This window comes from Notechis scutatus, chromosome 3 (genome assembly GCF_049901735.1).
Source record: "Notechis scutatus isolate UNSWTSFEM ecotype Mainland chromosome 3, rNotScu1.2, whole genome shotgun sequence".
In the NCBI taxonomy this organism is placed as follows: Eukaryota; Metazoa; Chordata; class Lepidosauria; order Squamata; family Elapidae; genus Notechis; species Notechis scutatus.
In genome coordinates, this window is record NC_142011.1 from 63,014,734 (window position 1) to 63,028,595 (window position 13,862).

Sequence of the window (13,862 nt, forward strand, 5' to 3'; positions counted from 1 at the left end):
AAACTAATTAAATCAGTAAAAAAAAAAAAAGAATCTTGAGACATTTGTAATTAACCTTAGGGAAATTACATCAAAATAAATGAACTCAGATCCTGTGTATTAGTGAGTGGGTTTCTGCTTATGGATCCTCCCAGTTTTCGCATTAGTACACAAATTATTTTAGTCTGACTTATTCACACGGTCTCAAATGGAGGATACTTCAGAAGAGCATAGTATAGTATGGGATAATGGGAAAAAAAACCTACTCCTTGTATAGGTAGTCTGCGACTTACAATAGTTCATTTAATTACAGTTCAATGTCACTGAAAAGTGATTTGTAACTGTTTTTCACACTTACAACCATTGCAACATCCCCATGGTCACTTGATCAAAATTGCAAAGTTTTGCAACTGACTCATATTTATGATGGTTACAGTGTCTCAGGATCATGTGATCGCTTTTTGTGACCTTTTGACAAGCAAAGTCAATGGGGAACCAGGATTCATTTAACAATTGTGTTGTAACTTAACTGCTACAGTGATTCACTTTACAACTGTGACAAGAACGGTTGTAAAATGGTGCAAAATTAACTTAACAACTGTCTCACTTAGCAAGAGAAATTTTGTGGTCATAAGTCGAGGACTACCTGTATAGGTTCTTCCATATATTTAAGAAGCTTCTCTTACATGACTTCACAATGATATTATATCAACCTACAAAATGTAGTTGTATATTAAAATGCTGTTTAAACGCACTTTTTTGGTAACATCCGATGGTAGTTCCAGTTCTTCTTTTTCCTCTTCTGTAGCTACATGTGTTGTTTCAGGACTATTTCTAGCCTTTCAGGGCAAAAATAAATAAATAAAAATTAGACATATAAGTTCTGCCAACAACAATCTACAGTTTGGGTATAACTTTTTTCTAGTGACTATTACTTAAGAAAAATTGGCTCGACAAATCTGTAGCATGTCATTCCCAAATAATATTCTTCACAATGGCTACAACTCTAACATATAATTTTTAGTATTAATAATATTAATACAAACTCTTTTAATCATATTAAGAGGCAAACTTTATAAAGAAGAATTTTATATAACTTTTATATAATTAAATGTGGCTACACTATGTAAAAGGATACAGAGTTACATCTAAAGCGGCAATATAAAACTCTTTGTTACCTGTTCAATAAAATCTATAATCTAAAAAGAAATGTGAAAACCTTGAAAATAATTGAGGTCATTCACATTTTTCTTTTGGAAGAAGAAAATCTATGGCTCTTACACTGTTTCTCTAATATTATGCTGGACACTTATTATGCTGTTAGGGCAACTCCCCCCAAAAAACCCTGTATAACAACACATTCAACCTTCTCTGAAATCTCTGAACTATGTAGTTAGTAATAGGTTATCCAAAAATACTTTAATTAATTCATCAATTTACATATATACTTTGGACTTGTTCTAGAACAAAACTTGGTATATTTTTATTTATCATATTGAAACTCAAGCTTCACCACACAAATTGATCAGATTTTTTTTAAAAAAATAATCCAGGCACCACTCACAGGAGTTTCATAATTTACTTGTTCTGAATCTGCTGGATTCTCACTTTCAGCATTCTCATTTAGGTTAACAGTTTCACTGCTGCTGTTGCTGAGGCTAGAGTGATCTGCATTCCCATTAATCAATATGCCATGTGGTTGGACTTCCCAGTTAAACTGGCTGTTTTCCAACTGTTTGAGCTCCAGCAATTTTTCTTGCACCTAATAAACAAACAAACAAAGATTCTATCAAAGAACTTGCTCGATACCTGTGCTTCGCTACGAAACTATGTGGTTGGTCTTAGTTTTTTTTTTTGGGGGGTAAATGGGGGAATTCTGCCTCTGCCTACCAACATCCATTGGTATTCATCTGGCTAGCGTCTTGTCAGTGTGTGAGAGAGTTGAGGGCTGTTTGGAAACTGAAAGAGTATTTGCTGTGTGAGCAAAGAGCAAGCAGCCTGGGCGCAGCTTAGCTCAATTGTTCTGTACTAACCCTGCTTGGTCCTGTGAAACTAAAACTGAAACTGAAACTCCTCTTCTCTGCTTGTGTTTTGCATTTGGAACAGATATTTTTTCAGGTGGGGAGGGGGAGTAGAACTCCTTAGCATCAGAGCTGTTAATAATAATATAGGAAATACTAATGTTGTGATGGTCATTTCCAAAAATCCTTTCTTAATGAGCACCTAGAAGCCAAGAAGAACATACGTGCCAAATCTCAAGTTTGTAGGCTTTACGGTTCTGTGATGATGTGTGAGTGGTATTTCGCTTTTATATAGAGAGATAAATAGCAATAGAAATTCTAAAAAATTGAAAACCAAGCAAAAAGGAAACAATCCAGTTTTGAAAAGATTATGGGAAACTCAAAAAGACTAGAATAAAAATGCTAAATGGATAAAAATATTTGAATATGAATTTAAAAATCAAATGGAAGAATTGATAATAAAGACAGAAATGATTAAAAATTGAATAAAAAGGATTGAAAACTAGACCTGGAAATGATTGATTGCGTGACTTTTGGCTCAAATATCTGAGTAGCTTATATCCGATTACATCTAAACAGGTTAATGACATATTGTTTAAAGACAACATCTTTGATTGGTTAATAACTGGCAACATTTATCTGATTAAGAAAAAAATCCAGCAAAAGGAACAATACTATGAACTTACAGGCCATTAACATGCTTGCCTACAATGTTTAAATTATTCACATCATTGTTATATAATTGCAAAACACAAACTCTAAAATAGTGATGGATGACATATAAATCTTTAAATATATAAAACAGTAACATAAATGCATATATATTTCCCTATCTCAGGGTAATGCCTCTCACTCATCTGAATTATAGTCCATGAAATTGAGTATTTACTCTATAAAAAATGTTCTATTATGAATGACACACAAAGCCAGAACAGGAGGAATTCAGCTTTAACGACTGAATTCAGGTTTATTTCTTAGTTAAATGTAGAATGATAGAATAGCATTTGTAACCAAGGGAATCCAACAATGGAAGTTTGATGGAAAAGAATAATTTCAGAGGGACTTACTGAAGTTATTTCTTGTTGGGATTCTTGAAGATCCTGCTGGAGAGGTACTAATTGCAATTTTCCTTCCTCCACATTTTTCTCTAACTCTGAAGCTTCTTGCTGTAGCCTGCTGAGCTCTTCTTGGGCTTTACTTAAATCATCCTTATATCCAGAGATTTTTGATTCTTGCTCTGCTATTTCTTTTTTTAGAGATGTAATCTATAAAGTTAAAGGTGAATATAAAACTAGCTAGAGATATAATCTATAATGTGAGAGGTGGAATATAAAACTAGCTAGCAGTTTTTTCCTTCAACATTTTTACCAAGAACGAGCTAACCAAACCAGAAGCATATCAGAGCCAGTTTGGTTAGTGGTTAAGGCACCAGACTAGAAAGCAGGAGACTGTGAATTCTTGGGTTAGTCATTCTCTCTCAGCTCAACTCACTTCACAGAGTGGTTGTTGTAGGGAAAATAGGACGAGGGAGGTATGTTGGATATGTTCGCTGCCTTGAGTTATTTGTAAAAATAATAAAGGTGGGATAGAAATAAATTAATAAAAAAAATATATTCCACTGTAACATTCTAATGGTTGAATTATGAGATGTGCTTTCATGGCATATTCAAGAAAAGCTGTATTGCATAAATATTATTCTTGCTGTGTCATTCTTCCAGATGGCCCAGATAAAATAGTCCTGAAATGCAAAATCATGATTTGGGGAACTGAAAGTATGACAGAGACTTTCTCCTTCCACTTGCATATTTCATGTTTGTTTATTCTCAAATTTAAAATATAAGTTAGAGTGGACTTGAGTTTCCTGCTCTTTGCATAATCTGGAAAAAAATCCCCAGAGTTTCCTGTCTCAGCTGTTTCTCCCTCTGTTTATTTAATAACAATTATTTTATTTATTTATGGATGCTTAGAGAGATTATGCATTAAAGTTTTCAATGAAATATAGTAGTCTTTATTGAAACCATCACATAAAGGTGATGTAATGCTTAAATTAAGAGAATGCCCTCTGGAATAACTCCATTTTTAGTAGTTTCCTGAAAGCCAGAAGGGAGGAGGCAAAGACCTTTTTTAGAAAGCTGTTCCAGAGCATCGCCACTGCCACAGAAGAGAAGCACCTTCTAGCCTAAGCCCACTCCTGTCCCCAAAATGTGGGGCTACAATTACTCTTTCCTTACTGAATCTGGTGGTTATGCTGTTGCTATTTTCTTCTTTTTCTCTGATTCATTTTGTTCTTTGTTTAATTAATAAAAGGGCGAAGAAATGACAATACAAATACAATTAATTAAAACTTCCACAATAAATAAATCAATTAAAATGCTTACATCTCTAAACCCTGTAACACAACAGAGTACTAACAATAGTCCAACAGCAATCAAATCAACAATGATGTGGAGAGGTTATTCATTTTTAATACATTTCCACGGCAATCTCTTTAAACAAGGAATCCCTAAGTATATACATCATGTATACAACAGTCCCAATGAAACAATGCAGCTTTCTACAGCTGAGGTAAAAGTACTCACTAGATCAACTTCTTCTGTACATTTCTGCCGTATCATACTAAGCTGATCTTCTAACTTGGCTTTCTCTTCATCTAGACCATTCAGGATTTCTTCTGCCTCCTGCTTCTGAGTCAAAAGGTTCTTCAAGTTATTGCTCTCCCTCCTTACTTCATCTTGAAGATCCTGAAAAGTAGAAAAATACAGGCCTGCATTTCTTCTTAAAACATCCACCATATGATGTTGTAATGATTTTAACTTTCTGATGTAAGATGGAGGGGAGACAATATGAACAGGTAGGTGTATATTTGAAAAATTGGGGAAAAAAAGAAAATAGTCTCAGCATAAAGCCATATGAAATTTATAGGATACACACAGAAAAGGACAAAAGTAAATCAAAATAGAGGTTGGAAAGGTATGAGAAAGAAAATGAGATGGACAACCTGAAGAAAAACAATACTTAATCAAAATTACTGAGAAAATGTTTCTCTTAGTAATGATTTAGTGGGTGGAAATGACAGATGGAGAACTTAATGTAGACAATAAAATGTCTCCCTAATTGATGTCTGTCGGCTATTGCTGGGCATCACTCAAATTCATCCAGTGCTACCTGCAACCTGTATCCAAACACACATTGCTAAGACACTGCAGGATACAAACATCTATCAATGAAGTACAATATATTTCAAGATTTATCAATAACAAAAAGCTTCACACAATTTAGATAGTTTTTTGAGCAAAGCTTTCAATATCACTAATAGAATTAAATTTGATTAAACCTGTGGTTTCAATCTTAATGTGAAATGTTTTTAATTGGAAGCAAGACTTATGAGAATTTATTTTGTTTTATTATTATTATTATTATTATTATTATTATTATTATTATTATTATTATTATTATTATTATTATTATTATTATTAAAATGTTTGGTTCTAATGTCATAGCAGATCAAGGCTTTCTAGTCACAGGAAAAATACCGGCCATTTCGACTTCAGAGTGGGCTGTTCTGAAATCAGAATAAAAACCAGCCATTTTTATTAAAATTATCTTAAATGATAACTAACTTGATTATTCTGGTACAATAATTGGGTTCTACTATGTTCCCATTTTGTAAACATTCCTACTTTATAGTGAGGATGCTGAACATTACTCTCCTAGCTAAAGCTCTTGGGTACAAAGATATGACAGAAAATGTATCTATAATAAATTTTTAAAAATCATATTTTGTAAAGTGTTAACGTTTCCTAGAAAAGTATATCAAGCAAGTTCCTTATGTTGCCTCGATTATATTTCTTGGAAAGACTGCAAAAACGTAATATTCTTGCAATCTTAATGTAATATTAATCTAATTACATAAATAATTGTACAGAAAGAAACTGTTCATCAATCTATATGAGAGAAGAGCATTCAAGAGAAACTATTCATTTGTTTCATTAGTAACACTCTCTTCTTTTAAAGCCTTTCTTCTAAATTTTAAAATTCATTTTCCATTATAATGGAACACTATCGACAATGTTGGAAATAGATAGATAGATAGATAGATAGATAGATAGATAGATAGATAGATAGATAGATAGATAGATATAGAAATTTCCAGAGTCAAATAAATTCTGAGCCCTGTAGTTCCTTCATTGGTATCATAGGAGAAATATTAATAAAAGTCATACATGGGAATTATTTTACTAGTATTATATGAAATCTTAAGATATACCAACACCTGTAGCAAAACTGTTAACTAACTAAATATCTTTATGTAAGTTGCTGCTTGATTTTGCATGACCAGCAAATGGTCATGCAAAAGCAACAAAATATTGGTTAAGAATAAATTAAAAAGGCTCCATCCAAAAGAACTATTATGCAGCCTTTAATAATGTAATAATGGATTTACATTTAAGCACTGAGAGAGATTTTCAGCTTTAAGGAATGCATCTAGATGCAAATCCTTGTTCATATCAAAAACCTGAAGCTGTTATTCATAGCCACAGTGCTTGCATTATAACATTACTGCCAAAATTGGCATCTAACAAAAATGCTGCATTTCCCCCCTCAGCCTATTTCCCAAATAATATAGACATTCATGTAATTAATCATGTCAATTTCAATCCCTAAGCTAACAAATATCTTGATGGAAACAAATCCTAATAACATACATGCTAAAAGGCAAAATCATTCATTGAAAGATATTTTTTCCAGTAAGCTCTATTTATATCAACCAAATCTGAAAATTCAAATGACAATTACCTGGACCTCGCTTGTCCTCTGCTTGATTGTCTCTCCTTTTTCCTTCAGGTCTTGCTCCACATTGTTCTTTTCCCTAGAAGACCAACAAATAAGGCAGGAATATTTAAGAACATCCGTTACGCCAGGCACAGTTATCCAACCTCCTAAACCAGTCTCTCTTTTTAAATGCATAGTTAAACATGTAATTTTTATAAGACTGATTGTGTTGCTTTAGGAAGAAAAGCCAAAAGGAATGTCCTACGTAGGCCAAATATTAAAATATAAAAGATGTCTACTCTCCCAGTCATGGATAGGTGGAAATGACAGCTTAAAGAGAAAGCAAAGGGGAAAGGGGAAAAAAAATCAATGAAATACTGTCTTCAGTGATCTCACTGTTGCTATGGAACAACTGTCTGGCAAAAGGAGGGAGGGACTGCATCAGCTCTCATATACTTAACCCTTCTGGAACTAGAATTGCATATATTGTATGCAAGATAGAAACCTATTTGCTAGATCTTCTTTCACACTTTAAAATACTAAGGTTTGTATTACTTGAAACCTAACATCTTAAAGATAAGCTACATGTCTATATTTTCCCCATGCCTTATGATACTGCAGCTTTCATCAGGTTTTCAGTCATGGAATGAATGGGAAAAACCAGAAATGTAACAGTTTAATTTCACAATCCTCTTTGTACATTCATTTATAAATGTTTCATAAAGCTATACTACATTAATTCCAGAGTGGCTTTTTTCTGTTCATTAACAGTAAATCAAACAGGAGAACATGTTCTTGCTTTAGCTGAATGTATCCTTTTCCAAGAGCTAAAAGATGTCTCTCAAATAAAGAGTATCTTTGGATTTAGCTAGATTATTCATACATCCATTTAGGCATTATATTTATCATATACACACACTATTTCTAGTGTTACCTAATGAATCCCCTGATCATACACTCTGCATGTCTTGTCCTATACCTGCTACCATTATTTTCCATGTTGCTGAAAAATTATATTAAAAGCTATACTGTTAAGGCCAAACTCTTCTATATCAGGATTTGCAGTTACCTATAACACTAAGCCACAATATGTATTTGGTGGCGTATATCACTATAAGCCAAAACTAACAAGCCATATTATGGTTTTGAAAAATATGTGAACTTAGCCTACATCTAGATAGTGAAACAGCAGGAAATGATATATAAATCCATATTATTATTGAATTCCACTATAATGCTTTCATTGTGTCATTCAATCTGCAAAATCAACATTTTTTTTGCTTTGGTTAAAGAAAGATTAATAAATGAACACAGAACACAATCATACATAAACAAACCTGCTTCAATGTAAAAGATGCCAACTTACTATTAACAACCAAGGAAAGTAGTACTTCAAAAAATATTTTAATTTTAAGTTGGTTTTTGAAGGCAATAAGCATAATTATGCCTGCTTTGTTACTGACATACCACAGTTAATGCAGCAACTTGAAAGGCTGGTTTTAACTTACCTTTTAATTATTTACGTTTTAATCATTATATTAATAAACTGCTAACCAAATTTATTGGGATTGATGTATCAGTTTAAAATAAGAGTTAATGTACAATAATAATGCCAGTTTGGCTTAGTAGTTGGCAATTAACTAGGACAGTGATCCCCAACCTTTTTTATGGCGGCCCGGTATCCCCAACCTTTTGGCGCGGCATTAGCTGTGGCGCCGCCATCTTTTGATGAAAAAGTGCTTCCGGTGAGCTTTCTACCCGGAAAAGCTCACCGGAAGCACTTTTTCATCAAAAAAAGATGGCGGCGCCCAGCAAACCAGCGGCCCGGTAGGACTTGTTCCACGGACCGGTGGTTGGGGACCCCTGAACTAGGAGTAAGAAAACCAGAGTTCTAATCCTGCCTTAGGCACAGAAGCCAAACAGATGACATTGGGCCAATCACTCTTTCCCCTAGTCAACCAAGTAATGCAGTTCAAGTAATATCCTAGTGCCTGAAGAAAGGAAATGTGTCCTAAGATGTCGCCTAAAAAGCTGCATGAATTTCTTCATACAAATTTCACAAGTATATGTACCTGAAACAAAAAGTCAATTAAATGGGTGAAATAATAGCTTCCCACAATCTTTCTCTCCTCCACTGACTTCCCCAATAGAAAATAATGCACACAGAATCAAACACATCATTTAAAAAATCCATACTTTAAAAAAAAAAACAAATTACTGTCCCCGAAGTATTTGGGAAAACATTAATCTATCAGAAGAAGTGGTTATAAAACACTACAAAACCAACGAGTCACGGTAAAAATACATTTTGATTTAGTACTACAGGGAATCCTCTCCAAATTGTGCCTTGCTGTCCCATTGTGGTGATAGTGTATTCACTGAAGGGATGAGCAAATTAATGTTGGGAGTACACACTAAGAGTGTATACTCTCACCAAGGTCACCCAAGGCATGAAGGTCATCTCAGTTGCTTAGCTAAATAGAAGCAAGCAGGCATCTATATAGGGCACCAATGACACAGGAATATATTAGAGGCAAATGATCACTTAAGTGACAAAATAAATCCATTTTTAACAAAATGCTAAATTATATGAGGAAACCTTCCATTGTAGTTTTGCCCCTAAGGCCTGCTGAAAAAAAAAAGTTTTAATGGACCTTTAAAATCCAGCAGAGTAAACTCTTTTTTCAATTGTTCAAATCCTTATCCTTACCATTTTCTGAAAACCGAGAAATATTCAAGTAACACACACACACACCAGTCAATAGTCCAGTGTTGCAAATCAGACAGACTTTTCTGATGTTCTATAATAATTCATTTAGCCAATTCATGCTAGAAAAATTAACATTGTTGAATAGATTCCAAATATGGGGGACACAGCTAAGAACATGCATTGTTTTAATATATAAATAATCCAGAGTTATGTAAGCAAATGCTGCCAGCCCAAAATGCAACAGCAAGCCCAGATCAGATTGTATGGATTAATCCTCTAATTCCTAAAATACAGTACATTCACAGAATTCAGATCCCCTTCACTTTGGTCAATTTTGTTATGCTGTAGCTTGATTCTACAGTTGTTGAAATTCATTTTTTACTCATTAATCTACCCTCAGTACCCCATAATGACAAAGTGAAAACAGACTTTTAGAAAAGTCTGTAAATTTATTAAAAAGAGAAGAAAACTGAAATATCACATTGGCATAAGTTTTCAGGCTCTTTGCAACACTACTTGAAATTTAGCTCAGGTGCCTCCCATTTCTCATGATCATTGCTGACATGTTCCTACACCTTGATTGGAGTTCACCTGTGGTAAATTAAATTGATTGGACGTGATTTGGAAAGAAACACAGCTCTCTATAGAAGGCCGCACAGTTGACAATGCATACTATAGCAGAGCAAAAACAGAGGTCAAAGGAACTGCCTGCATAGGTCAGAGATAGGATTATTGCAAGGCACAGATCTGGGGAAGGCTACAATAAAATGTCTGCTGCACTGAAGGTTCCTAAGAGCACAGTGCTCTCTATAATTCTCAAATGGAAGAGGTTTGGCACAACCAGGACCCTTCCAAGAGCTGGTCGCCGAGTCAAACTGAGCGATCGGGGGAGAAGGGCCTTAGTAAGAGATATGACCAAGAACCCGATGCTCAATCTGACTAAGCTCCAGAGATCATGTGTGGAGATGGGACAGAGTTCCAGAAGGACAACCATCAATGCAGCCCTCCATCAATCTGGGCTTTATGACAGCGTGGCTAGATGGAAGCCTATAAAACGCATGAAAACCCGATTGGAGTTTGCAACTGAAGGACTCTCAGACTGTGAGGAACAAGATTTTCTGAGCTGATGAAACCAAGATTGAACCGTTTGGCCTCAATTCTAAATGCGATGTCTGGAGGAAACAGGGCACTGCCCATCAACTGCCCAATATTATCCCAACAGTGAAGCATGTTAGTGGCAGCATCATGCTGTGGGAGTGTTTTACAGGAACTGGGAGACTGGTCAAGGCTGAGAGAAAGCTGAATTAACAAAGTACAGGGATATCCTCAGTGAAAACCTGTTTCGTAGAACTCAGGATCTTAGACTGGGCAGAAGCTTCACTTTCCAACATGACAATTATCCTAAGCAGACAGCCAAGACATAGGAGTGGCTTAGGGACAATCCTGTGAATGTCCTAGAGTGGCCCAGCCAGAGCCCTGACTTGAACTCTATTGACCATCTCTGGAAGAACCTGAAAATGGCTGTCTATTGACAGTCACCATACAACCTGACTGAGTTTGAGAGGATGTGCAAGGAAAAATGACAGAAAATCCCCCAATCCAAGTGTGCAAAGCTTGTCACCTCATACCCAAAAAGACTTGAGGCTGTAATTGCTGCTAAAGGTGCTTCATCAAAGCACTAAATGAAGGGTCTAGATACTTATGCCAATGTAACATTTCAGGTTTTTTCTTTATTAAAAAAAAAACTCAGCACCCCATAATGACAAAATGAAAATGTCTGTAAATTTATTAAAGACATTTCTAAAAGTTTGTTTTCACTTTATGGGATATTGGGTGTAGATTAACAAAAATGAATTTCAACAACTCTAGAATCAGGTTGCAGCATCAACAAGTGAATGGGGTCTAAATAATGCACTGTATAACTTTAAGAACAGGGTAATTTTAACTATTTTTTTTGAACAATCTGAGGCTTCAAATACACACAAAGCATTTCATTGTTGTTGTTGTTACCTAAACCTCATTCTAAAGTTGCAGAAACTAATTTCATTTTGTTTACTGCAATGTTCCATTTGTTTATCTGGACAAGATATTCCCATTCATTATTTCAAAGGACACATAAATAAGTAGTATCAATTTTATCAACATCCTTCAAAGCAGGATTACTGGTTTAGGAGCCAAAAGCTGCAGCTGCAGAAAAGTCTAATGGCATTGGAAGTTCAAGTAGCAAGAGCATTTGGATCAAATAATCCACAGAAGAAATGCTTAATTTGAATATGGTGCCAAGAAGTACGAATTGTTCCAGATAATCCAAATACTTTTAAAAAAGACAGAGTTCAGGAATTTAAACAAAGCTAATGAATCAACACAGTTGCTGTACAAAAGCTTTTGTTGTACATTTCAGAATCAGATACCGTAGTAAGATAAACATTTAACATCTGCATGAAAGTGTCTAGTAAGATCATCTGCTGACAATGGGTCAGGTACCAACAGTAAGTAATACTCAGCTGTATGTTTTGAGCCTTAGCCAATCAAGTAATTCAGTGCCTGAAGACTGTTTGAGTTTGGACAGGGAAGAACAAGCTGAAACTCATGGCAACTATGTCAAAAGAGGACCTTTGCAGATTCATCTGGTGTGCCAAATGAGCCATTTCAGAGACTGGAATTCTCTTAACAGTCACACATATCTTGGTTACTTCAGGTGTGACTATTGCAATGTGCTCTATTTGAGACTCTCCTTGAAGATCATTTGGAAGGTGAAGATGGTCCAAAATGCCATCATGTGTACAGTTATGGGCAAAATTCAATTCATACATGTAACACCTCTGTTGCATGAGCTGCACTGGTTACCAATAGGTTTCTGGTTGCAATTAAAGATACCAGTTATCACCTATAATATCACCAGTTATCACCTATGTTCATGGCATAGGGCCTGGCTATCTGAGGGATCACATCTCCTTTTGTCTATCCTGGAGGATCTGACAGAGCAGGCATATTTCATGTCCTCTCTGCATGGTGCCACCTCTTTGAAATAACCCACTTTGCCCAGAATTTTGGACTGCATCAAAATTACACATTTTCAGACAGTCTTTAAAAAAATGGCTTTTCCCCAACATATGCTCCCTGGAGCAGTTCTTATAAAGCTAAATAATAAAACAAACAAAAATCACTATAATTTTAAATTTCTTTGACTTACTTTTGAAGGTCAATTATTTCATTGCTTAACGAATCTAACTCTTTGATTGCAGAAAAATCTGCTACAGAATTTTGCCGTAGTAAATTCTGAAAAATAAACAAGAAAATATGGCTTGATTCTACTTGCTTCCAGAATAAATACTGTAATTGTCTTGATGGGAAAAAAAATCTAACTGGCTTCTAATTTAAAAAATTGTACAGCCTAATTTTAAAAAAGCTCTAAATGTAAAGCTTACTTTTCTGTAAGCTCCAAACAGAAAATCAGCTTCAAAGGGTAAGTTGAGTTTCCTTTCATTTCATCATTTTTGAGATGATAAAATTATATAACATAGGAATCAAACAGACTAGTCTAAACTAGTCCAGGGGTGGGCAATTAATTTTCCCAAGGACTGTTGTGGAAGGCAGAACCAATAGTTCCCAGCTGTGCCTATAAGATGTGCTTTGACCAAGGTGGCAATGGGTGGCCAAGCCTAGGTCCCTTCACACAATGATTACCACTGCCTCCTAAGGCTTATCCAGAGGAGTGAGTGCTGAATTGGTCAGAAAAGTACTTTCTCTTCTCGCCCTCCTGCAACTGGCCGGCTGACTGAAAGACCGCACAGTGATGTGGAGAGACGGATTTGACTTAACTTCTTCTGCGGCATACTTATGAAGCATTTGATTTCTAATTTCCATCTAATTTCATGCGGGCCGGACAGAGACAGCCAAAGGGCTGGATGTGTCTGGGGGGTGTGCGTGTCATAAAATACCCAGGTCTGGACTAGTCTATTCTGCTACATACTGGTAGATATAAATGTGTATGTTTCAACAGTGTTCCATAGCATCTATACTGATTCATTTATTGGCAATGAGTTCTCCTTGATAATTGTTTTTTCTCAGTTGAGAATTTTGTGAGGCCCGTATTTCTGAACTTGCAACAGTAAACCACAGTTGCATTAGTTAATACACATAGTTCATTACACCAATGACACAAGGATATGTGATATTTATCTCCCTTTAAGAATAGAGAAGCAAAGGGACAAAGCCTAATTCTCAATACAGAAAGACTTCTGCTTGTAGAATCACCTTTTTAAAGGTACATGGTTATTCATTTTTATTTTTTATATTTCAGGTTTAAACCTTTCTGCAATTATCAACAGTACAATTTTTGCCTCATTATAGCTAAAGGTTTAGTGCATTCATATATA

At 35.1% G+C, this 13,862-nt stretch overlaps 1 protein-coding gene across 4 annotated transcripts in view; it reads right to left on the reverse strand.

Annotated features, from left to right (window-relative positions):
* EPS15 (epidermal growth factor receptor pathway substrate 15) overlaps window positions 1-13,862 on the reverse strand; it is a 57,834-nt gene that overhangs the window by 10,602 nt on the left and 33,370 nt on the right. For all 4 annotated transcript variants that reach the window (XM_087960258.1, XM_087960256.1, XM_087960255.1 and 1 more), the window contains 6 exons: window positions 12,677-12,762; window positions 6,798-6,870; window positions 4,580-4,741; window positions 3,068-3,265; window positions 1,544-1,741; window positions 735-818 (listed from right to left, as the gene is read on the reverse strand). In XM_087960258.1, coding sequence (XP_087816384.1) covers window positions 735-818; window positions 1,544-1,741; window positions 3,068-3,265; window positions 4,580-4,741; window positions 6,798-6,870; window positions 12,677-12,762 — 801 coding nt within the window. The remainder of the gene's footprint in view (window positions 1-734; window positions 819-1,543; window positions 1,742-3,067; window positions 3,266-4,579; window positions 4,742-6,797; window positions 6,871-12,676; window positions 12,763-13,862) is intronic.